Source organism: Gastrolobium bilobum, unplaced genomic scaffold, assembly GCF_033153095.1.
Source record: "Gastrolobium bilobum isolate Gb01-03AN ecotype WA unplaced genomic scaffold, APGP_CSIRO_Gbil_v1 utg7194, whole genome shotgun sequence".
NCBI classification, from domain to species: domain Eukaryota; kingdom Viridiplantae; phylum Streptophyta; class Magnoliopsida; order Fabales; family Fabaceae; genus Gastrolobium; species Gastrolobium bilobum.
The window spans coordinates 266,968-294,040 of NW_026897379.1; the positions used below are offsets into that span (position 1 = coordinate 266,968).

Genomic DNA, 27,073 nt, shown 5'->3' on the forward strand with positions numbered 1-27,073 from the left:
ATGTTAACCATGGAAGCCTTCTTGATCAGCCTTATGCGGATTCACTTGGTTTTACTCTGCATACAAACCCTGTAGAAGGTGAAGGTGCCTCTACAGATCCTTCACTAGAAGACAATGACTTCTCAGAAACCGTCGAATTCATAAGCCAAATTCTGATGGAAGAGAACATTGAACAAGGCCGTTTTATGACCGTCTGAGCTTTTTTTTGGGAAATATTTCATCAGTTCATCGCTTCGCGATTAGTCCGATTCGGGGCGGGTCCATGATTAAGGCTTTAAATCCCTCCCAAATGTGATACTGGGGAGATTCGAACACATACTCTCACCCTCACCTGCTGAGCTATGACCCTCTGAGCTTGCAAGTCACTGAGAAATCATTTTATGATGCACTCACTAACAACATACCTCTGTCCCCAAATCAACACCCACACAAGGAAGACAAACTACTCACTCTTCTATCTCCTCACGCCCTAAGCTGCTGACCACACAAGCAAGCAAAAATCTTATCATCTCTCCAGCTTTTCAAAGGGTATAATGGGTGTGAAAAAATTGAGTTAACAATGATTTAGCCGTCTTTTTATCAAAAAACCACCTACAGTGCCGAAAGCTGTCATTTCATGACAAAATTTAAAAAGCAAGGCAAATTGGATGGATGGTTTTTTGAGTGAATCTATTCGATCAAACAAATGCTTTATGGAATCCTTGTTTCATTTGCATAGGAAAATTTTGGGAAACCGAGAACCAAACAGGACCTTAGTGAGAATATTTTTGATATTTTACTTATAATTATTTATTAAATATATTTTTCACATTTTTATAATTTGAATACTTTTATCGTACAGAAATCAAGTGATACACTTTATAATCGCAATTACAAATACAAAATAAAGAGAAGGACATGGGATATTGAGACAATTAGATAAATGAGAGCCAAGAAAAATAAAATAGAGAGAGGGGAGACGCGTTTAGATATCTTTATGGGATAAGGGAGGTGATCTGAGAATTTAGAAGGTGTAGTGATATCATTAAAAAATTTTTATAGAACTTATCGATAATAATTTTCTGTACATTCATTTTCACTATTGAGTTTAGTAATCCTCTATCATAACCTAACTCTTTGGCTTTAGTTAAGGAAATGACACTGATAGCGGAGGGGTGACACTCTCTCATTTTCTTAGTCGTAAAGTGGCCATTGAATTGCGCCTTAGGGGTGAGAATTGAAAAGAATACTTAAAATTTGATTGGGGACAAAACCAAATGAAGGATAAGAGAAAAATAGGTGTGACTGTGAACTAAACGCAACTCATGTCATGATGGTCCAACAACTTTGTCAAGCCGAAAAAAGAAAATTAGCAGGTAGAGTAATTTCCGGTATGCCAAGTCAAGATAAACGTCGCACGATAATGATTCAAGATTAAAATGGTTAATTAATTTATTAACTAAGTCTTACGAAATCCCGTAATCGGCATGTCTTCCAACACTCTTAAAATCAGTGTTATTAATATTTAAGGGTTAATTTTTTCTAGTTACTCTAAATATATTATCTGCAACGCACGATTTCAATTATATCTTATCGGTAATATATTATTATAATAATAATTTTTCTTTTCTTTTCTCTTCAGACATTCACATTATTGGCTTACGTGGCAGAGAAAAAAAAAATTAACATTATAATTATGTTTTACTAGTAAAACAGTTAAAATTGTGCGTTGCAGAAAAAATGGATAGGTTATTCTACTTACTCTTATTTTATCTACCCTTTCAATATCCTTAGATTACAATCTCATTTAACGGTAGAGATTTACAATATAAAATAAACTCTTTCATCCCTTTCTATCACTCAGTGCCTCTCACTTCTTCTCTCTCCTTCCCCTTCTCTTTCTTCAATGGCTCACATCAAAAAAAGTTGCAAGCTTTTTTCTCAATTCATCCAACTCAGTCATTATTATGAGCATTTACATAAAAAATTGAAATAGAGTGTCAAGACAAAATAAATCCAGATGCCCTATGTTATGGAACCAAGTAGGTCTGTTGTTGGTAGTAATATAGAGAGAACAGAGATCATTTCCCGTGAAAAACAAGATAAGAAGAAGAGATAAGTTGATTCTTTTCAATTTTCAACAGCAAAGTATAAACGTTACATAATCGTAAATTAATTCAAATAGAAGGGTTATTCGTGTTTTTCGTTTTTTTTGTAATTTTGTGGTTTCTGACATATTCAATTATATCAGATTCAATAAATTTTTAAAATTATACTCATCTAGCAGAACTATCATGTCATTAATCATTGCATATATTTAGATTCAAATATAACTTAGGTTGTAAATTAGGAAAATCGATAGAGAACAAAGGAAGGAGAGAGAAAGAATGTGGGAGACAACGAGGAGAAAGAAAAGGAAAAAAGTTTATTTTATTCTGCAAATCTGCATCGTTTGATGAGATTGTAATCTAATAGTGTTGAGAGAGATAGACAAAGGTAGACAAAATAAGAATGGGGAAGGATATTGTGACAACCAAGTTGTGTTACTACTAAGTGACTACCAATTAATCTCACCATTGGATCGATTATGTTGATCCAGCGGTTATATTTATTTCCACCTTTGTATGGTCATGGTTTCCCAAATTTAATACTTTATATTTATTTTCACCTTTGTATGGTTATGATTTCCCATATTTAATGCTTTCACTTTAAATATGAGAAATCATAACCATACAAAGATGGAAATAAATATAACCGTTGGATCAACATAATCGATCTAACAGTGAGATTAATTGATAGTTACTTGGTAGTAACACAACTTGGTTATCACAATATCCTTCTCCAATAAGAATAGGCATAATAACTTATCCGGGATAAAAGGTTATGTAAAATAATAACTTTAGAAACCTTTTTCCAATAATTAATTGAAATAAATTGGGAAAAATAAAATGCTTAGATAAGCGTAAGTGCAATGCTTAATGGAATGGAAAATAAATAAAGTGTTAGTTACTAGTTTTTAAGACTTCGATTACTTCGATATACTGCACTATATCTCTCACCTTTCCTTAATTAAATAATGGTCTTAATTATAAGAAAGGTTTAAGACAAGATAGTATGTTAAGATTTAGACACACATAAGATCTTCTATACAAGGAAACTGCATTCGTTTTCCAAGAAGCGAGCGAGCGAGACAGAAAATGAAAAATGGAAAACGGAAAACCCTAGAGACAAGAATTTTCACATCCTGAAATGGACCAAATTGAGAATATTATACGGGAATAATATTTCTATCAAGGGGCGTTTGGTACGGGAGAAATATTTTTTTTTACCGGAGAACTGATTTCGCTGGAATGTGGTTAGAAACAATTTATCCCAGATAAGTTTTAAAAATATGTTTGATTGATCAAAAATTTTCCAGAAATATTTGGATAAATTTACTAAGTTAATGTTTGGTTGAGTTTGAAATAGTAATAAGAAAGTGGAGTTATTTTACAAAAATAACCCCACTTTTAGTTTTTCTCTCAAATTTAATAATTAAATAACATCCGCATGTGGGTGTCGTGTGAGGTACTTCATTCATATTTGAGAGTTACTCAAATCACCAGTACACAGCTCTGTGTTCACACCCTTTCAAAGACTGGTTCTGCATATGTGGGCGTTGTGAAGACATTGTGGTGGGCTTCGTTGACGGAGACGGAGATCTGCACACAAGCATTCAAGAGTTTGTCCTCCGTTGGAGTTGAGTGGAGAAGGTGCCCGGAGTTCGACACAAGGTTCTATATCAATTGTAGATGTAACAACATCAGAATTACCTGTGAAAATGAAGGTGTATCTGTGGCATAAGTGGAACAGGACCTTGTTGAATGGCAAAGGTTATTTTCGTAATCCTCTTCGCGGTTCACATTTCACTTCCCCGAGCAACGACGAAAGACGTATTTGAGATGGACAACATGTTTCCATTGCCGTACATGAAATCACACGTGAAATGCAAAATACGGGACAACTTCTTGCCGGGGATAATTGCTATTTTTCTGGTACCAAACACTGTTATTTCTAGTTTCGGATGTTGCTTTCCCAGGGATGCAAAAATTATCTCAGTACCAAACGCCCCCTGATAGATAAATTTTATCTTTTATAGATTACCAAATTTTTTTTGTTATCTTTTATACAAATAAAAATATGTGGAATATATATATATATATATATATATATATATATATATATATTATTTCGCTTTTATTAACATAATCCCACATGAACCTTATACACTTTTATATGTACGTAGAAGTTAAAATTATCTCATATAACACGAGAAACATGAATCACATACTTTATGGAATAAGTTATAGAGTAAAGTTTCTTTTGGATCCCTGACAAAAAGTACGGTCCCCAATTCCATCCATTACAAAAAAAAAATAGTCCTAAGGTCCCTAAAAATTCAAAGTGGACTCATTTACTTGAAATCGTGGTCCCTCACAAATTTTAAAAAGTCCCACATTAATCTCTCAAAATGACTAACATGGATCCATTTTGAATTTCATAGGTACCAAGCGATTAATTTATTTTTTGTAATGGACTAAAATGAGGACCGTGTTTTTCGTTAAGGATCCAAAAGAGCTTTACTCTAAGTTATATTTACAAACTATATTATATATTCCTGAGAGTACATAGTGTAACTTGTAAGATTTTGTAAACAAAAAATTTGTAAATATAATTTTTCCTGTTTTATATATGGGGTTTACATTTCTCAAATTGTTACTTAATGTCCAGACAATTATTTATCATATATATAGGTGATAGTATTAAATATGAGGAATCATAACTGTACAAAAAGTGAAAGCATTAAATATGAGGAATCATAATAGTATATCTATCATTTGTTGGACGAGACCGGAAAAATGATGGGATTATTGGTTGTTATGTCACTGGATAGTTAAGTCATGATTAAAATACGTCGTTTTGTTTATTTATTTCCTTATATTAATTGATTCACTTTTGTATGGTTATATATGTTTCATTTTTTTTCTCTCTTCATTTATTACAATTGATTCACTTTGTACGATTATAATTTAATAACTGGACATAAGCTTATATCCAGTGACTTGACACTCGCATAACCTATATATATATGGTAAAATTATTTATCCGGCTGCTAGACGTCCAACAATAAATGCTACATCGTTGATTGGTTATGATTCCCTGCATTTAATGCTTTCACCCACTTTTATATGGTTATGATTTCCTAAATTTATTTGCTGGTCGTCAAACAGTGGGAGAGAAGCATAGCTCTCTCTGTATATATAGTAAAAATTTTTCTACGGCCGCTTTATGTACAATAATAATTAATGTATGGTTACTATTCTCCACATTCAATGCTTTTATCTTTTGTAGTTTATTGCTGCACAGTTGCAGAAATATAAATATATATATATATATATATATATATATATATGAATAAATATCTTTACAGCTACTTTAGATAAGGTTATTTATATCTACCTTTTATAACTATGTATTTCCAGAAATATATATTTATAATATTAAAGTTATTTTGTTTTCTCTCCTCAGTCACTTTTCAAAACCTAAATGAAGATAGAGAGGAAAAAACAACTTTAATGTCATAAACTTATAACTATGGATTTTATAAGAGTTATGTTATAGGAAAAATGACTGTGTAATGTTATAGAGATTCGTCAAACAGTGGGAGAGAAGCATAGCTCTCTCTGTATATATAGTAAAATTTTTTCTACGGCCGCTTTATGTACAATAATAATTAATGTATGGTTACTATTCTCCACATTCAATGCTTTTATCTTTTGTAGTTTATTGCTGCACAGTTGCAGAAATATAAATATATATATATATATATATATATATGAATAAATATCTTTACAGCTACTTTAGATAAGGTTATCTATATCTACCTTTTATAACTATGTATTTCCAGAAATATATATTTATAATATTAAAGTTATTTTGTTTTCTCTCCTCAGTCACTTTTCAAAACCTAAATGAAGATAGAGAGGAAAAAACAACTTTAATGTCATAAACTTATAACTATGGATTTTATAAGAGTTATGTTATAGGAAAAATGACTGTGTAATGTTATAGAGATTCGTTTTGCGTGATTAATTTTTTTTTTGGCTTCAAAAAATGCGGGCCCCACAAAATGTTGTAAGTGTAAGAAACTTTTGTGTGTCATCTGACATAATAGATAAAACCCCTATAATTATATACTTTCAAAATTACGTAATTTTTTTTTTTGGTACATCTCAAAATTACGTAATTATTAAAGAATAACTATAAATAACCTTATTCAAAATAATTATAAAAATATTTTCTCATATATATATATATATATATAAAATATTTTGATAGCGCATGACAGCTCATAAAACCCGGTCTCTACGTACACACAGTCACAGAGACTCGGTTGGCGAATTCCATTCTAAATCTGATGAACCAATGTCCCTTTATGTGTTTTGGATGATTCAAATGTGTTGACAAATTCCAATTGGAGATTCGGAGTGAGGCTCTGGGTACTGTTTGGGGAAACTTAATCATGTCTTCCACCACCTTCAGTCCCTCTCGGAGCCCCGGACCCGGAAGTTCAAGGTTTCAGTTAGCGGCTATATCCAGGTTGAGATCCTCCTTCCTCAAGAAGCTTCCGGAGCCTCTACGCCGTGCCGTCGCCGACTGCCTCTCCTCACCCCTCACTTCCACCATTGAACCTTCAAGGACCCTTCGGGTTCGTCATTTTCCTTTGATTCTCCCGATTTCCCTTTCGATTCCCGGTTTTTGTTTTTCAATTTTGCAGAGCTTTAATCTTGATTTGGTTGTCGTTATAATTTGGAATTCATGGCGCTTTTGGTAATGGAAAATAAAATTAAAATTCGGCATGGCTGGAGAAAAATCAATTTTTTTTTTCTAAGTTTTTTCGTAATGTGGACTGTTTAGCTGAAATAGTGTTTTCTCTCTGATGCCAAGCAATGGAAAGTCGTTCGTCTTAATCCTCATTGCACGGAAAGTAAGTAGGATCAAGTGATCAACCTTAGTTTCTTACACATGCTCAGCTATATAAGAATGATAACTTTAGTTTAGAAGTGGGAAAGGACAGTTCTGTCAATGCTATGGGCGATTTAAAATGCGGGGCGTTCTCAAAGTTAATTATCAGTTATTCTCATCCTTAATAATTAATTTTCTAGTTTAATCTCTGATTAATTCTCACTATGATTTTCTTAACTTAAGTAATAAATAAATGCTTTTTTATTATTTATAATCCCCCGCCCCCTAGTTTTTTTAGTTATTTTTCAAAAATTTACACGACAAGTATTGCTACATGTACCAGAAATTTTAAAAGTAATTTCTAAGTAAGCGATGATACTTGCCTCTTTTTCTTTTCGTTCTTGTTGTTAACTCATTATGCAGGCAGTGCATCAATTTACCCGGGACACAACTTGGAAAAAAGTGTTGTAATTTAGTGTATAACTTTTAGTGCAAATGTCGCTTCCCTAATCTTCGTTTCGTGAAGTTTAAAATATTATACCATCTATTCTAATGCAAACAATTTGTATCAGCAATAAGTCTTTTCAAGTATTTGTATACATGGCTGAATGTGAAAGCAATAGCTTCGTCAAATTAGGATTCCTTATTTTGCTGGGAGGCAAACTGAATTCATTATGCTTTCTCCACATGTATGAACTTTACTAGCTGCCATATAATTTTGTACACTATTTTCTGGCCACCTTTTAATGCCATGTGTATCTGTCATCATTCATGATACACTATGACTGAAATCCCATACGGTTGCAAATTACAATAACACACAAGGTCTTGACTAATTTTATGACCCAAATGTATGATTGCAGGACTATCTGGCAGCCCCTGCAACCACAGATTTGGCTTATAGTGCACTTCTGGAGCATACTATTGCAGAGAGGGAGCGAAGGTAATTGTCCCATTTGTTTGTTGACAAGGGTTATATAATGATCTGTTGCACAAAACCATTATTCTTCTTAGCATCAAATTTTTCACATGGATAGCCTTGTATTTTTGAGACTTATTATGCAACTGTTTTACTTCTTGTGATTTAGATTTGCATTGTTAATTATTTCTTCGTTACATTGCTGTTTAGTATTATGTGAACCATTTTGAGTTCCAATTTCTTCTGCTAACATTGACTCCATTTTCACCAGTCCTGCAGTAGTCAGAAGGTGTGTGACACTTCTGAAACGGTATCTTTTGAGGTATGTTACTTGAATAAATGGATATTCTATTTTATCATGACATTTTATCTGTCGGACATCATCTGTCTCTCTGCCGTCCTCATTTCTTGAAACTGTATGTTACTATAATGTTAACTTATTTTACACCCCCCATCCCCACACCCAATCTTTAACTTCACACCAAAAAGAAGAGAGTATTGTTACTGTAGTCTCTGGCCATTCTTGCCTATGCCAAAAAGTCTTGGAATATGGATTGGGCTTTTCTGTTTGTTTTGGGGGAAGGGGGTTGGTGATCCTTTAGACTTGGTGTCATTTTGTCATCTGTTAGGTACTCTTTTATTGATAAATGATAACTTGAATGCATTTTCTTTAGATTCATACTTGCAGCTAACATTTTTCCTTTTATGCCTTCATATTGGACATGAAATCATCCTTTTGTTAGTTGCTATGTATGCTATTAAGAGTTCTCAACTAGTTAATTTATACAGATACAAACCAAGCGAGGAGACTTTACTTCAGATAGATCGTTTTTGTTCAACCATTATTACTGAATGTGATATTAACCTGAATCGACCATGGTCAAGATCTTTGAATCAACCATCGGGTGCATCAACAACATCTGCAAATACATCTCCTTTGCCTGTATCTAGCTTTGCTTCTGAGGCAGTTGTGAAGTCACTGAGTTATGTGCGTTCCCTAGTGGCGCAACACATTCCAAAGCGGCTTTTTCAGCCAGCTTCATTTGCTGGACCACCTTCTGCATCTGGACAATCGCTGCCAACATTGTCAACGTTGTTGAGTAAATCCTTCAATTCCCAGCTGTGTCCAGCAAGTGTACCAGAAACACTGGAGAAGGATTCAGCCACTTCATTGGTTTCAAAGTCATCAAAAATTGAAAAAATTGATGAAAAGGATGAATTTGGGTTCATTGCCCATGATGTTCTGCAATGGCGCTGGCTTGAGGAACAGCAGTCATCATCAATGCCAAATGAAAAGTAAATAATCTTTTATACTTGGTGTTGGTTTACAGGTGTAGGTGTTTGGTTAATGGTTGCTGCAACTCACATTTCTGCTATTATTGTTAATTTATCCCATTTTATATTGCTTCAGAAATTTATTTTGTTTTTCAAACATGTTTAATACAGTGATAGTGCTGTGAATTCGCAAGACATGAGAGCACATAATTTCTTAGAAGTAGGTGCTGCAGCTCTACTTCTAGGAGACATTGAAGCTAAGATGAAGGGGCAACCATGGAAATATTTTGGAACTGATGATATGCCTTACTTGGATCAACTATTGCAGTCTTCTCCAGTAACATCAATTACTAATTCTGCATCTGCTCGTCCCCACCTAAGAGCAATAACAGCATCTAAACGCACAAAAACAGGCCCCCATCAAGTTTGGCATGTTCTTCAATCAGATAACTTTTTGCTCTGATTTTTTTTTATTCTCTCTCTCTCTCTCTTTTGTTTCATTTTGCTTATTAAAGGAATTTGGAGAAGTTTGGGCCTTGTTGCATTAGCGTGCTAGGAAATTTCTTACCCATTAGGCATATTTGTGTTAGGAGTGTTATTGTATTGGTGTTTTACCTGGAATATTAATACGAATATAGGAGTATTAATCCCTATAATTTTTATAGACACATTTGAGGGCTATGTTGCATTGATTTTTTAAATTCAGGTTTTCTGTTTCTAATATATTTTTGTCTTGTTTTTATGTTTATTTTTAGGTGATCTCTTATTATAGTTCCTATAATTTTGTTCTTTCCTCCTTTATAAATTTATCTTATTCTTAAAATATTGTCTATGCAGTAATTTTGAGTTTTGCTAGGCAATAACTTTGTTAACCGCAAATACATAAAGAATTAAATGTTCCTTGAATTAAAATGCTGTTTATATGAGTGATATTTTATGACAAATAATTGAATTGCTTTGTTACAGTTTAATATTTTCTTTTTCACTCACAGTCACAAGGTGAATCAGAACATCTGTTTATTTTTTTTCACTACTAGTGATTTGTTAAATGCTTTTGATGATGTCATTTGCTATTCTGAACATCGCGTTTTCTACAGGGAGGATTCTCCTGTGAGTACATTCCGTCCTCGAGCTCGACAGCTCTTCCAGTATCGTTGTTACAGGTATAGATAGAAGAAAATTTCAAAATAATTTTATAACAAGTTTTTGTTCCTCCATCCCAAAACACATGTTTTCAGTTGTGTATCGCTTTGGACAAATCAAATGGCTGTAATTGCTTTCCAATTCAGATTCCGAAATTTGTTCATCATTCAATGAGAATTAACTGCAATAAGAAATATATAAATTTAATGGTGGGAATTTCTATTATAATAATATGTGATCCTGTAACTTTTAGGTTTACATAAAGAGACCCTCGATATACTGCTATAGTTTGCTCTGGAATATATTACCTCATGTTTCCTTATCATATGTTTGCTTATATAAGTGCTCTGACTATGTAATTCTTTTGGAGAGGAAGTTCTGTGACCTACGCATGATTATGAAAGCATATAGGCATATTTTTCATGCATATTAACCTTTCTGTTTAATCACCATCTTCATCCGTTGTCTCCTCCTTCTCTTCCTTTCTGATTCTTGACGGCTGTTTTGATTTATTTTCTTACTTTCTGCTTACGTTTGAATCCATATTAATTATTAATTATTTTCATCAAAATACATCATCAACATCAACAACACGTTTATCCCAAATTAATTGGGGTCGTGGTAGAGGAACCCAAATGAAAAGTACGTAAAGATTGAGGAAAAAAAAAAAAACCAAAAAAGAAAGGGTAAAAATAAATTTTAACAAATATTTAAGTAACACTAAAAATGTCATGAGTTCGAATCCAGGAAACAACCTTATTGCAATTATGCAAGGGTAAGGCTGCGTACAAGGATTTCCTCCACCCCACACTCGCTAGTCGGGTTTAACGGGGAGTGGTTTTTATATAAGTAACACTAGAAATTAAAAAATATAGCAGAAAACAATTAAAAAGAAAAAGAAAATAAAATAACGATAAATAAAAGAGAAAAATACATAGGAGAAAAAAGATAAGAAAAAATTGCTATTAATATTAATTAATTATTATATTTCTTGAACAGAAAATTGCATATTGCTTGTGTTTTCATAGAAGAAATTTTCAGTTATTGATCATCCACTGGTTATTTATAATTGATTTATTGTCTCTTTCTATACATCTCAAAATATTATCTTGCGCTGACCAGTGAGCAACAGCCTTTGCGACTGAACCCAGCCGAGGTATGTGAAGTTATTGCAGCAGTTTGCTCAGAGATTTCTTCACCAAATACCAATGTCATGACAATGTCAACTAGGCTACGCAATAACGGTGGAAAACCGTCAATGGATGTGGCTGTGAGCGTCCTTATTAAACTAGTTATTGACATGTATGTTTCAATGCACTTGTTGTGTGTTTATGTTTTATTCCATTCTTGATCACCAACTGTTTATCCCAAATCATGTCTTTCTCTCGGTGCTAATGTTTGCATCAAAACTTGACTACATATTCCTGATTTTTATTATTAAAACATTATTTTGGGAGTCCTGTCTCATCACAACTTAAAAAACAAATAGGCTGATTAAAAATAATTATTGAAGTACTGGAAAGGAAGGAATTAATTTTGGAAATCAGGGGAAAATGATATGGGGTTATTGTTTACATTTTGATGGTAGGTGTGCTGTTCTGTTAGTTGATCATGTATGATGGCCACAAAAAATATTGTTTTGCAGGTATGTTTTAGATTTTCGGATTGCTACTCCACTCACTCTTTGTATGCTTGAGGTGATGTATAAAAAAAGTACTTTTTCCTATTATGCCTATATTTTTAAGTGTTTTTTTGTTCCTTGTTACTAATTTAATTTTCAAATGCATCTTTCAGGAGATGCTTAGTTCTTCTGAAACAGCTTGCAGAGTTCGAGCATTTGATTTAATTCTAAATCTTGGGGTTCATGCTCATCTCCTAGAACCAATGATAACTGATGATGCTTCCACAATTGAAGAGGAATATTCTCAAGAATCTTTTTATGACAGTGATACTCAATTTATGGCCCAGGGGAGCAGAAAAGGAAATTCTCAGAACAAATTGGATACTTTCTCTGCAATTGATAATTTAGAGTCTTGGATTTTAAATATTTTGTATGAGATACTACTTCTTCTGGTACAGGTATTATTGATCCTCCTTTCCCTATTGACCGACATGTAGTAGAAAAAATAATTCTTAGGAGAATATTATTGCTTTTGTTTCTTTATAAATTTTCTTGGCTAGGATAATTTTATTGATTGTCTTATTGCTTTCCTTATTGAGATGGTTTGGGCATATAATGCGAAGACCCCTAGATGCTCCTATGAGAACAGAAATTTGTTACAAAAAGCTTGATACAAAGAGAGGAAGAGGTTAGCCGAAACTTACTCAGGGGAAAGTAGTAAAACAAGACTTAATGGAGTGAGAATTAAATTGGTGGATGGTGTGTTTTTGGACAGATTGGAGGAAAGCTATTAGCTAGACGCATTTTTCTTCCCATGTTTCAAGCGGTCTTCGTCTAGTCTTTTTTTCCTATATTTCCCTTTTTGTTTATTTATTTATGTATTTTCCTATCTAATTTATTTTTTCCTTTTATTTATCTATTTTTACTATTTTTAATTAATTTTTTCCTCTTATTTATTTTTCTTTCTTATCTATATTTATTTTCACTTTCTTTTACTTTTTTTGTATTTTTCTTTTTAAATATTTATTTCTTTCTTCATTTATTTTATTTTATTTATTTTCCCCTTCTTTTCTCTCGATTTTCATTTGGGTTCATCTATCACTTATCTGAATTAGTTTGGGATAAAGTTATTGTTGATGTTGATTTAGTAATTACTTCTGTTATATATGATATGCTGTTGGACGATGTTATAGATGGGTTGGTCAAATCTTTTTGGAGGAACAAAATGAGGAAAAGGGTGTTTTGTCACTGTTAAAGGTCTTTTTTTTTTTCTTTTCAATTTCTTTTTTTAATAGTACTTCAAATTCATATCTTGTTACTTGTTCTAATATCAAAGCTTCAAATTTGAAGGTCTATGGAGAACTGAATGCTTGCTTTTTGAATGTTGTGCCAAGTTAGTAAAGTAATCATTGATGCAATCGAAAGTCCTTGTGCTTGAAAAATTATGATATTTGCATGTCCTAATATGCTGTTTTATTATTTTTTATGAAATAACACACATTCAAATGGGATTATGCAAAAGGTGGATTGAAGAATTAGGAGCAAGAAATTTTGATGATGGTTTGCCAAGGTTTTAGATCTTTAAGAAAGATTGTGGTCACTCACTTTGCTTTGGTGGATTAATAAAGCTTTTTGGTTGTATATTTCATATGAAGATTATTCGAAGAGGAACCTTACAGTTGGTGTTGTTGCCATGTGATCACGAGGTCACTGGTTCAATTTATGTAACCAGCCTCTTGCAAATGTAATGTAAGGCTGCCTACTATAGTCCCGGACAATTGTTTGGCCCTTCCCTAGACCCTGCACATAGTGGGAGTTTTTAACACCATGTTACTCCTATTATTTCATATGAAGATTTTTACAATAATTGTATTGTCTCTCAGCTCTATTTTTGATAATGGTCTGATCATGCCGTTCTCGTAACATTTTATACAGACTGAAGAAAAGGAGGAATCTGTCTGGGCGTCTGCACTCAGTTGTTTGCTTTATTTTGTCTGTGATAGAGGAAAGATTCAGAGAAACCGATTACAAGTTCTTGACATAAGGGTGAGAAATGCTATTCCCCTTATTTTTATCTACCAGAATATCATGGAAATCCCAATTTTGTTTCGTACTGCATTCTATTAGGTTTGTCCCTTCCCTTTAGTATAGTGTAACTTTTAATGCCAAGCCTATTCTTCTTCTCTGTCAAGTCCATTTTACTTTCATAGTTTCATGCTACTTCCTTTTCTTTCTTTTCCTTCATTCTTTGTCCTGGTCTGTAACCACTCATTGAAGACAAATGATTGGAACCGTCTCTTTCATAGTTACTATCACATAATCCTCATCTTCATTGTCTCACTATGATTTTCCCTATTTGTCTCTCTCTTGGTGGCTCCAATTTTCTCTCACTACTTAAATCTTCATAATTTTTTTTTCATTTCTATCTCCCTCTCTTTCACTTCTTTCCTATCATAGTATGCAGAAAAGTTGCTCTTTTGTGATCGAAAGGTCACGGTTCGAGTTTGGAAAGCAGTCTTTTTGCAAAAATGCAAGTGTAAGGCTACCTACAATCGACCCTAATCCATAGCCTTGCAAAGTCGGGGGAGCGTTGTGCACCGGGATTTGCCCTTTTTTTGTCCGAGCAGCAAGCATTGTTGTTGGCCAAATAATTTCTGTAAAATTTTCTTGATCATGTTTTACATAACAGTTTTTTTGAATGAAATGACACACAGGATATACTTCCAATTCTACTCTCTAGCTATTCGTTAGTTTCCAGTATTGTGTCTTCCTTATCTATGGCTACAGTTTGTTTATCTCCCTTATAGGACATATGGCTATATGATAGGAGCAGATATAATAAGATAAGGAAAGTTGGGAAAATAACAATGAACAAGACTGAATCCTTCACTATTCCAATCCGGAATTACAGTAATGAAAATACTATTTGTAACTGAAAGGAAAAATTACAATAATAGTCTCCCAAGTGTTACTACTACCCAGAGCAATTGGAGAGGCCCTGTTCTCTCCCAATCCCAATACCAAAAGGTCCCAGTATTCCCAAGATGCTCCCAAAATGATCCTCCACTTGCTATTTGTAACCAACCTCCTGTGATGCCATCCGCGTGACTCTAACCCCTTGATTTCCCTCTAACCAATTGATGCTGACTCAGCAATTGTAAGAGGGGCTGTAATCCTCTACTTCTCTTCCTCTCGTATACCCTGTTAGATTTATTTCTAGGCACAATCGTATCACTATACGTAAGTTGTGTTGCTTTATGAAATCAAGCCACAAAACAATTTTTAAGACTGGAGTTTGTTAATCAAGTCTTTTTTTGCGTTGGGTCTTTATTTAGCCTTTTATTTCTTTATTTGGATTGTTAATGTGCTTTATGTCAATATAAATATATAACCATTATTGATGATGTCTCTGTTTAATTTAGTTACATACCCTCTGCATTTAGGTTATCAAAGCACTAATAGAAACCAGCAGGAGGAATTCTTGGGCAGAATTAGTTCATTGCAAGCTTATTTCCATGTTAGCTAACATGTTTTATGAAGTTCCTGACGAAGTTGTTGAGCCTTTACCTAGCACACCAAAGTTTCTCGTGAATCAACTTGATCTGATTGGAGGAGTTCAATTTCTTTTTCGTGAGGTATGAATATTTTCAACCCCAAACTTGAGATACTTCCAATAGGGAGCGGAGATAAGACGTAGGATTTATTATTACAATACTGTCGTCTCTTTAAATTAATAAATTGTGAATACAACTGTTTATTGCCAATTAAGCTGACAATATTGAGCGCTGTACATTTCTGTATTATTTATCATAGGGGAAGGGGTTGTTACAAACTTACAATCTATAGTGAGAGTGATTATTACCAGTGTCCTGCTACATATATAATAAATATAACACCGACTATTAACTACGGTTACTATCTAAAGATATACCATTATGAGCAAATGGGTTGGTTGTTACGATATATAATGGTAAGGATATGTGATTCTAAAATAGAGAAGATCCTGACTAATCATCTCCCTATCAAAATTATTGCCTATGAATTTTGATTTCAGCATTCAAGGACAACAAGCATTTCCAATTTTCCTTATAAGACATCACTTAATTGAAGTCATACACTTGCACTAACGGTTTAAGTTTTTGGGTTTAATTGATTTTTTATATGATATCAGAGCCTCTATGACAAAGTGGTCTGGAGTTCGATTCTTGCTGCCCCATTCTTCTAATAAATATTTAATTGTGGAATATTTTAGCACATGTAGATGGGTGTGTGCATTATCCACCCTTCAAGCCTAATGAGCGCTTGTGTGAGGGTGTGTTAGAAATATAATATAAATATAAAACCCATTCATTTGCCTTCACCTAATATTTTAACCTTTTGGATTGAATTGGTTCTTTACATGTATATATTTTCAATGTGTATGCTATTTTTCTTTATGGGGCTGGGAGGAGGAGGGGGGGAGGTTTCAACTTATGCTATTTCCAATGGCAATACTTCTTAGGTTATATAAATCATAATTGACGTGCTCATAAAACTTTTTAGAATAAAATCTTTATACAAATATAAAAAGCTACTATCTTTATATACCAAAAAAAAAAAAAAAAACTACTATCTTTGGGAAAATGGTCCTATCCATGTTGATAGATGTTGAATCTAGGAGCTGGTAATAAATTATTTCTGAAATATTTCACATTCTCTAAAGTTTTTGGACTCACTTGAGAGTTGAGAGTATGGCTATATATTATTGAAACTACTCAGTTCATTCTGTTCCCTAAGTAGGAGACTTAAGGTGATTAATGTATCATATATTTTATATTGATTGCTGTGCCCAATATAAATTTGCCATATTGTTTGATTTACAAGATTCTTGTCTTTGTTTTCTACAAGAGTATAAAGTGTAGAATAAAGTCCTGAATTAAGGTCATTGTTATATTTTAGTTTCGAATTGCCAATACTTGTATGATTCCCCCTCATTTTTTGGTGTTGGATGCAGTATGCCCTTGTGAACTCAAGAGAAGAGAGGAAAAATCTGTATTTGGTGCTTTTTGACTACATTCTGCATCAAATTAATGAAACATGTGTAGCTACAGGAGTCAATGAATATAGTGATGACGAGATCCAACCACTTGCTACTCTGCTTGCTCAAACAAATGCAGCTGAGGCATTTTATATTTCTGTTAAACTTGGGGTAGAAGGAATTGGGGAGCTTTTGAGAAGATCAATTGCATCTGCACTGTCCAGATATCCCAACAGTGAACGTCTAAATACGGTACTTCCATCTTTCTTTTTTTCTTTTTTTACAGGTATAATAGTTTTATGTAAGCTGCTGAGTCTTGAAAAATATGCTTTATTTTTACATGTCTTCTTTGTTAAGATAAGAGTATACTTTTCAGTGTACATAGAGGGTTAGTCAATGTCACTTTTACATACATTAACATCGTCAACATCCACATCACTTTTACCCCGAACTAATTGGGGTTAGCGAGTATAACATATAAATACATTCAGAATATTATTCAAAGCCTTTTTTTTTTCCTTTTCCATCTGACCCTCTAATCTCAACCAGGGGCAAGGGCTATACTTTTTCATGAATTCCAGTGAGCTCCTCTCACTCTCTCCTTGCCCTTCCTTTTCCCTTACCTTGGCAGGTGTTTCGCATGTGGATTACGGGTGTTCTTTTTTTACTATTACATATAGTTTCGTTTGATACAGTTATCAAATAGAATGGAAAATATAAGATTATGCAGTCATCGTGGGTATAAAGTTAATATGAAATACTACCAAGCTTTTGGGAAGTTAATATAAAAGTTCATTTCATACCTTCAAGTTTTCACCTAACAACTTAATCTTTTGGGATGATTGGTTTTTGAAATGGTATAAGAGCCTCTATGATCCAGTGGTCTAGAGTTCTATCCATGCTGTCCTCTTTTTTCTAATAAAAAACACAAGGTAAATAAGTCTTTGCATTGTCTATGTTTTGCATGAGGAATATTTCATTCATGTGTCTTCATGTAACAGTTTAAGTTTTTGGAATAGTTGGTTCATGACATATGGAGATGGTATTAGTTGTATTGTTGAAGATTTTTTTCTTTTTTTTAATGATCGCATTTATTAGTCCTGACTGATAGATGATAGAACAATTATAGTTTTTTTTTTTGGTATATAATTATAGTTTTTTTAATAATAAGAAAGAGTTACAGTTGTTTTAGTTCTTTCTGTCTAACATAAATATGTCATTCATTCATTCATTGTATTACTGATGAACTTTGACCCTCATAAGGATGTCCTTGTGATTCATAGAATTCGGAGTTGCGATATTTTTGAGGTAATGCTAAATTGTTGTCTAGTGGTTGGCATTCTTAAATTCAAATTCTATTATGCACATTTATGGGAATTGAAGACGTGATTTGTTTTTTAATTCAAGAAACTTTATGAGTGAGTTCAGTCTTCCTTCATCTCACTAACAATTGTTGCAAGCATAAATAACTGACCAGAAGAACGACTGACAGGCCAAATCAGTTAGTGCTTTTGATGCACTTACAGTTGACCTATTTCACATGGCCCAACCATTGATTCAAGAAACTTAGAGTCAACCAGAGTTGTGGCCCAATAAGTATGGACCAATTGTTGAAAGAAGCAGTGATTTGAAATATAACAAATTACGATCAAATTCAAGTTCAGCAGCAGATATAATTGTAATTTGTTTGGCAAGAAAAGGAAAGCAACACATTTGACATGATTTGAGATCTAAGATTTTGGATGTGTTTTGAATGATTTAATTGTGATTATTTATTTATTTTTGGAAGTTAGTTACCATTATATTTATGTTAGGAATTTTCTTATTTTTAGGATTTTAGATTTTGAATTTTGGATCAACTTGTAATTAGTCAATAAAAGGGTGCTTATGACCCTTATTGTAGGAGTTGAATTTTGATATTTTGTTAATAGAAATTGAGAACCGAGGGGTTACTCTTTTATGTAATCCTAACTTTCTGTTTAGTCACATTTTCTATGCTCTTTCGGAATTATTTGGTAATCAGAGCTCTGGTTGTCACATAAATGGCTGAACAGAACAATGGTGGTCGAGGTTGAGGTCGTGGATGACGGGGTTGAGGCAGATGCGGTAGAGGGCGTGGTAACACCCTTAACGGCGACGGCGAATAGGCACACATTGACATGCGAGACGCCACAATTGTAGCTGCAATGGCTGCTGGAATGACAGAACAAGATAGAAGAATTAAGGAGCTCGAACAACTGTTTGTCCTAACACAGTTTTACGAGTCAGATGAAGGAATGGAGTCTGAAAGATCATCTTATGTGGAGGAAAGGAGCGAAAACCCATTCTGAAACCAGGAGCGACAAGGACGAAGTCAACATGACAATAAATGCTTTTTTCCTAATATTGGGATGAAGATTGAGATCCCAGAATTCGAGGGCGATACTCATCCAGATGAGTTTATCGACTAGTTACACATCGTCGAAAGGGTCTTTGACATCAGAGACTTGACATAATACCAGAAGGTCAAATTGGTCGCTATCAAACTTAGGAAACATGCCTTAATTTGGTGGGAACCCATTAAGAAGCAGCGAACCAGAGAAGGGAAGTCGAAGATCAAGAGTTGGGATAAGATGAAGAAACTGTTGCAACAAAAATTCTTACCTATTCGTTACCAGCAAGAGGCATTAATTGAGTACCACAATCTCAAACAGCGAGACCTGTCAGTTAAACAATATACCGCTGAATTTGACTATCTACGGATACGCTGTGATATCACAAAGGAGGACAAACAATTGATTGCTCGTTACCTGGGAGGTTTGCGAATTAAGATCTCAAATGTTCGAATACCTGCAACCAGTATTGGTCATATAAGGATGTATGTTGACTGGCTTTGAAGGTAGAGGGACAGTGTAAGAGAAAAAGAGGTACTTCAAAATTCCAACTTAGATTTTCTAACAACGAGGAGTTATTGAGCTCAGCAACTAACACTAATGCGGGGAAGACTCTTTATAATCATAAACCAGTGAGTAAAGAAGGATCAACCAATGGTGGAGCAAAAAAGATTGGTGTTGCAATGCAGAGGTGTTTCAAGTGTCAGGGGATCGGACATTTCGCTACGAATTGTCCAAATCAGCAGATTGTGATGCTTATTGAAGCTCCAATTTATGATGATGTCCCTGTCTATGATAAATCTGAAGAAGAGAAGAACAAAGAGTATCCACTCTATGACGAGGTCTCTACCTATGATGAATCTGACGGAGAGCAAGATGATGAGAATCCAATTGTTGATGCTCTGGTTTATGACAAATTTCCTGTCTATTTTAAGTATGGTAGGGAGCATGACGATGAGAATCCAGAGGAGGAAGAAATCTCTTATAGTGATTTCAGTGTAAAGTCAGTTACTAGAAATTCTATTATATCAGACAAAACTGAAGTTCTATCCGAAGATGCCATGGGGAATGCTTCTTCGTTTGAGAAATCTTTAGTTTGCAAGCAAAATTATGAACTTGGGTACAAGGGACATGGCAACCTCGTGCTACATGGAGATAACAATTTAGCTTTCGGTAGAAGTTTAATTGGAGATCGTCAAGGGCAATCCGACTTTATGTTACCTTAGGCAAAATTTTTCTATGATGGATCACAGATGCGATCACTGAACCAAAATAGTCTTTTTGGGATAGTCTATGGGTTTAGTCCACTTACCCTCTTAGAACTCGCATTATTTCTAGTTCCCAAGCAGTTTAGTTCAAATGTAGATGAACATTCCAAGCATATCAAAGAATTGCATTCACAAGTACTACCCTAAATTAGGGAATTTGGTGATATTGTACCAGAAGAGTTGCCATATGGATTACCACCTGAAGAAGTTGACATCAATGAAGACGACGCAGATTCGAGGGCGAATCTTTTCCTAGCGGAGGAGGATGATGCACCCGAGCTGATTGTTTGGATTCAGCTCAAATTTGGATAGCCAACTCAAAATGGGCTTCTAAGCAAGACTCGTTGCGTTGCCATGGACATCAACAATTTTGAGCTTTTCCATAGTTTATTCCATAATTTAGGGCTTTTCAATAATTGTTAGTTATTTACTTTTTTTGTTATTTCTTAGATTATGTTTGAGTGTGCGTTGATGGTACGTTATCTCCTTTATTGTGCATGATTCCTTTTGATTTTGATTTTATTTTATTTTGTTTGCCTCTTTAAGGTTTGAAGAACCCTATTGTTATTTGGTTGTTTTTGGTTAGTAAAATTCAGAAAAGAGAAATAGTTTTTCTCGCAATCCTTGTTTTCAGTCTTTCTTTCTGTTTAGCCAATGGGTTACTGCTTCGGCATTATTAATTCAGAAAAGAGAAATAGTTTTCTTCGCAATCCTTGTTTTCAGTCTTTCTTTCTGTTTAGCTAATGAGTTACTACTTCAGTATCATTTAGTATCAGAGCACTAGGTTGCCTTCAACCAATGGCTGAACAGAATCGTAGAGGTCATCGATGGGGGAGTCGTGAAGGCAAGGGACGTGAATTCATTCCTAAAAGAGATAGACAATCACGTCAGATAGACCCACATGGCATAGAAAATGAAGAGCTCAAAAGGTGGATCCGGGATTTGAAGCGACAACTTGTGGAGGCACAGAGGATGAAAATCCAATTTTTGGAGCGATTACTTGTGCGGGCGCAGAGCAGGAAAATTCAAGATTTGGAGCGACAACTCATGAGGGCCTATACTCGAGAAAATCCAAATTTTGAAGCGACAACTTGTGGAGGCACAAAACATGAAAATCTAACATTTGGAGAGGCGACTTGCATGGACAAAGTTGGGCATTGAATCCGAAGAAGGAATGAAATTAGAGGACACATATGATGACGAAGAGGAGGATGTCAATCCCTTGGAGATTTTAAACTAGGGACAGAATTGGGAAGTACGACCTGTAATTCAATCCATTTTTCAAGATATCGAGATGTAAATCAACATTCCTGACTTTGATGTCTACGATCATATCACAATTTATGATGATTATCCGATTGGTGATGATTATTCTATTTATGATGGTTATCCATCTTATGATGAAAATTTAGTTTATGACGATAATCTAGTCTATGATAAATCTGATGGAGAATCTGATGTTGAAGATCTAATAGAGAAAGAATTCTCCATTGAATTTTTACCTAAAGAGATTGATATCAAGATGAAGAAGATTCAAGGACGAACCTTTTCCTAGCAGGGGAGAATGATGCACTTACAGTTGGCCCATTGCACATGTCTCAACCATTAATTCAAGAAGCTCAGAGTCAACCAGAGTTGTGGACCGATAAACTTGGCCCAATTGTTGAAAGAAGCAGTGATTTAAAATATAACAAATTATGATCAAATCCAAGTCCCAATAAAGCAACAGATGTGATTGTGATTTGTTTGGCAAGAAAAAGAAAGCAACATATTTGACATGATTTGAGATCTAAGATTTGATATGTGTTTTGAATGATTTAATTGTAATTACTTATTTATTTTTGGAAGTTAGTTACCGTTATATTTATGTTGGGAATTTTCCTTATTTTTAGGATTTTTGATTTTGAATTTTGAATTTTGGATTAATTTGTAATTAGTCTATAAAATGGTGCTTATGACCCTTATTGTAGGAGTTAAATTTTGATATTTTGTTAATAGAAATTGAGAACCGAGGAGTTACTCTTTTATGAAATCCTAACTTTCTGTTTAGCCACTTTTTCTATGCCCTTTCAGCATTAGCTTTAATTGAGCTGCATCTTCCCTGACTCTAATGTTTGCTCTAATTCACGAAATAATATTAGGATAAATGTTTCACTTGTTTGGTTCAAATAATTGTACTCATTGTTAAATTTTAGCAAGCTATTGTCACTTTCATTTTGCATTGTGACTTTTGATTTTCAAATTTATTTTATCATATATTTGGCTTAACATAAGTCTTCTTTAAGCTGTATGTATATTCATTTGTGTCTTGCTTGTTTCTCTTTAAATCTTTGCAGCTCTTGGAAATTGTAACAGAGAAATTTGACACAATAATAAGTTCATTCACTCATTTGGACAAAGAATTCTCTCATATGATTCAGATAACCAAAACTCAGAAGTCTCTTGAAAATATGGAAGCTGTTGCTCTGAGAAATGGCATTGATCTGCATACAAAGCATTCATGGACTACTTTACATTCCCTTCTTCATTCTGAAAGAATTGCTTATCGTCAAAATGGATATATCTGGTTAGGTGATCTGCTTATTGATGAAATTAGTGGGGAAAGAGATGGAACTATATGGTCAAATATAAAATACTTCCAGCAGAAAATTGCTCAAGCTGGAAAACAGGATTCTTCAGATACATCAGATGCTCCTTTGTCCATTTCACTTATGTGTGGGCTTCTAAAGTCAAAACATAACTATATTAGATGGGGATTTTTGTTTGTTCTTGAAAGGCTTCTTATGAGATGTAAATTTTTGTTAGATGAGTATGAAATGCAACAATCAAGGAGCAGTGATCTTGGGCGTGGCCAGAAAGATTGGCATCTTGAGAAAGCCCATGCAGTGATTGACATAATGAGCAGTGCTTTGTTGTTTCAGATCCATAAGTATGAAACAGACCTCATCAATATTCTGAAAGTAATAATTTCTGAACTCAGAATGCCTTTATTTTTTTCTGAATATCCTCATGTCATAATAATAAGTACTTATAAAAGCACGGGGAACCACATGAAATATTGTTGCAAGTAAATCTGCATGTTCTCTTTGTTCTATCAAGGAAAGAGAAGAACCACTTAACCATATACTTTGCCAATTGGATGTAATTGGGAACCTATTTTGATAGGAACTTCGCATAGTCCTCGTGTCATTAGGAAATTGATGGAGTACGGTTTCTTTACGATAATTTATGTAATCTTGGAAGTGGGTTTATTTGTTAGGTCAAGAAGCGTTTCATGATAAATGAAATTACTGTCCACAAAATCTGAAATCACTTAGGTGGATAAGTAGCTGAATGACAGTTAATATTGGTATTTAATATTTTTTTCTAGATAATATACTTCAAATACAATTTTTTTAATTATAATTTGACTCGTGGTAAAACATTCGGAATATCGTCTGTTTGAATATTTATGGGCTTCTGTTTGAATAATATTTGGCATATTATTCCTGTTTTGCTCAACTCTTTGTTGTTTCTCAACAGATGTGTGACATATTATTCTCCCAATTGTGTCTAAGAGTTCCCCCGGCTATGGCTCTGCCCTATAGAGATGATATGCAGCACAACAGAAGTTTAAAGTGCTACAGTTCAAACAAAAAGTTTGATGGTGATAGTCGCATTCCTAAACAAGATACTTTTCAGTTGGATGAACAAAATGAGGAAGAAGCTGGTAGAAGATCCGGCTGCCCTAATATCTACCATCCGGATCATGAGACTGCATCAATGGCAGCACTTCTTCTCCAGGGACAAGCCATTGTCCCAATGCAATTAACTGCACGTGTTCCTGCTGCTTTGCTATATTGGCCACTTATGCAATTGGCCGAAGCAGCAACAGATGATATTGCATTGGGTGTTTCTGTTGGAAGTAAAGGGAGAGGAAACCTGCCTGGTGCCACATCTGATATTCGGGCCACCCTTCTCCTACTTCTTATTGGTAAATGCACGGCAGATGCTGCTGCTTTCCAGGAAGTTGGTCGAGAACAATTTTTTAGGTGATTGCAAACTTCTATTGTTTTTGTCAAGTAGTTGGCATTTTTATTTATCACCTTTATACATATAAATCATGAATCTTCTTGCATCTGGCAGGCAACTTTTGGATGACACAGATTCAAGGGTGGCATATTATTCTTCGGCTTTTCTTCTAAAGGCATGAATTTGATTTAATTTTTTGTGGTGATTATATATGTATTAGGTCCTTAAATTTCATCCTTTGTAATGGTTTCCTATTACTGCAGCGAATGATGACCGAGAAGCCTGAGAAATATCAACACATGCTTCAGAATCTTGTTGTGAAAGCTCAGCAGGTACTTCCTTTTTTAAGTGATTTGCTTGGAGTTCCTTTTTTACTAATAAATCTGAGATCAACATTTTGATTCTTGCATTTAAACCAACATCATGTTCAAATTCTTATTGTTAATATCTCTAGGAAGTTCTATCCTTAAAATAAAGTTCTCTAGGGTCTTTACTATATGCACTTCTTTGCATTGTGTCTTTAAATAAAAATAATCATATTTTAAATTTCTATATATTTGGTACTTTGGTAACTTAATAATTTAGTATTTTGGTGATTAAATATTAACTTGTCACTTATATGGTTATGCTTTATATTGGCAATGCACAGAGCAACAATGAAAAACTGTTAGAGAATCCTTACCTTCAAATGCGTGGCATAATTCAACTGGCAAATGATCTTGGATTTGACTTGTGATCTTCATATCATGGCTTTCTGGGATGTGATATTGGTTTGGAGTGGATTTGTGGTGGTCCAAGGGATCATCACTACTGGTTCTGAGGATCATTCATCATATCATTCAAATGACTGAGATTGAAACACTTAGCCGGGACATACTTTAACTTTGTAAGCTTCCTTCCGGAAACCAAATTGTGATTTATTTTCAACATGGTGGAAGAGAATATAGTGGCGGCCAGGGAGTTCAGTGGGATTCAATGAGCTCTTATATTATTCTTAGAAATAATTGACAGAACATGCCCTCAATGCATTTCGATCTCTTCAGTGATATTTCTCTGCGTGGGCCATGTTGATATTTGTTATCATGTCTTCATCTGCAGCATGTCTTTCAACCATTGAGAGACCGTTTACTTGGGAAAATTTATTAAACTTTGTGGTTCTGCTGAAGGAGTTTGGCTGCATGGTAAGTGAAAGCCAGTGTTCTGTTCAGGAATACATTTGAACATCATCCTTGATTTTGATTCAGATGCAGAAATGTTGCTGATCTAGGCCTCAACATGTCCTCAGGTACCTCTCTCTCTCTCCCTCCCACTTTCTCTTGCTTTGGTAGTGTTCCATACGAAATAAAGGGACTCTTGCAGGCCTACGATCCACAAATACCCTTCTCCCTTCTCTTGAAATAAATTTTTTAGTGAAGATAAGTTTAGGCCTTTGGTTGGTGTCAAAAGACTGGCTAAACTTCTGTAATATACTAGGTCTCTATGATTCACTGTGCTTCACCTCCATAAGTGAAAAAGTGGCTATATGATGATCAGAGCTGTAGTTTAAAAGAGTTATTTCTCTTATTTTCTCATATTGTTCCGACACCACGCCCCCAAAAACACCACCAAAAAATAAAAAGCTTGCCTCCTAAAATCTATATAAATATAGTATCCATGACAATATGGATATAGGTTGGTTTGTTTCTCATTCATTTGATTTCACATCAGGGAAGAAAATGCCGTATTCACATGTTCTGGTCTGATCATTTTGTATACATGCAGTTGCTGGCTCGTCATTTACATTAGAAGAAATTGTGTGCTGAATTTGCACAGAATAAGATTCCCACCGAGCTGTCTTCAGTTTTGTCATTCATGAAAGGCAATCTATATGCTTGCTTTTTTACTTGGCATAGTGGAGCTTTCATGAAATTCAAAGAACTTTTGTACATTGTCAATACAATCACGGTTCAACAAAATCCTTTGATAGGGACATCATGTGATGCCTACTTTTAGAGGCATCCAAGTTGCTCTCAATTTTCTGTAATTATGTGCTCTATATTTTATTTTGATTTTTTTCCTTTGTGATTTAGCTCTTCAATCGCGGAAACTGTAACATGTATTGAGAAATTACCGTGTAGATAGATATACAGGGTTTTGGAGAGAAAATTTTGTGTAGGGCAGTTCGTTATGTGATTGGATCATGTAATTTCTTGCTTCTTTTAATATATTTGCTGTTAAGATTTGCAAAGTTCTAGATCAGTAGGGGTGACAATTTTTGAGAAGACGTTCGAGTGATTTGTTTTTTAACTTGTATGAAAAAATTAATAGTGTTGTGTGTCAATGTGTAAATACGAAATTAACATGTATTAATCTTTTTATAATTTATTTGTATAGTGTCATGTTAACACAACAATGGTGACAACAATATTCAATATACATGTTATTTGTGTTTTGTTATATGGTGTTATGTTAAGTTGCATAATA

General features: G+C 34.1%; 1 protein-coding gene across 3 annotated transcripts; it reads left to right on the forward strand.

The window, feature by feature from the left end:
• Positions 1-6,390: 6,390 nt before the first annotated feature.
• LOC133306443 (uncharacterized) lies at positions 6,391-26,893 on the forward strand. 3 transcript variants are annotated; one of them, XR_009750897.1, is made up of 19 exons: positions 6,391-6,727; positions 7,848-7,927; positions 8,175-8,225; positions 8,693-9,199; positions 9,350-9,611; positions 10,280-10,341; positions 11,444-11,623; positions 11,967-12,018; positions 12,116-12,400; positions 13,878-13,988; positions 15,386-15,577; positions 16,936-17,211; positions 22,936-23,559; positions 24,122-24,630; positions 24,725-24,785; positions 24,874-24,942; positions 25,260-25,496; positions 25,709-25,895; positions 26,372-26,893. XR_009750897.1 is itself a non-coding variant. In XM_061506764.1 (17 exons), exons 1-17 carry the CDS (start codon positions 6,542-6,544, stop codon positions 25,344-25,346), a joined length of 3,594 nt encoding a protein of 1,197 aa, XP_061362748.1. In that variant the 5' UTR covers positions 6,391-6,541; the 3' UTR covers positions 25,347-26,233. The 3 variants fall into 3 exon arrangements, 1 of the variants encoding a protein (XP_061362748.1); XR_009750896.1 differs by having other exon boundaries at positions 25,260-25,895; XM_061506764.1 differs by lacking the exon at positions 26,372-26,893 and having other exon boundaries at positions 25,260-26,233.
• The last annotated feature ends 180 nt before the right edge of the window (positions 26,894-27,073 follow it).

Excerpts from the sequence above, each read along its gene's own strand:
- LOC133306443 (XM_061506764.1), top strand. The coding sequence starts at position 6,542 with ATGTCTTCCACCACCTTCAGTCCCTCTCGGAGCCCCGGACCCGGAAGT. Across the intron at positions 8,226-8,692 it reads CTGAAACGGTATCTTTTGAG|ATACAAACCAAGCGAGGAGA; the intron begins GTATGTTACTTG and ends TAATTTATACAG. Across the intron at positions 17,212-22,935 it reads ACAGTGAACGTCTAAATACG|CTCTTGGAAATTGTAACAGA; the intron begins GTACTTCCATCT and ends AAATCTTTGCAG.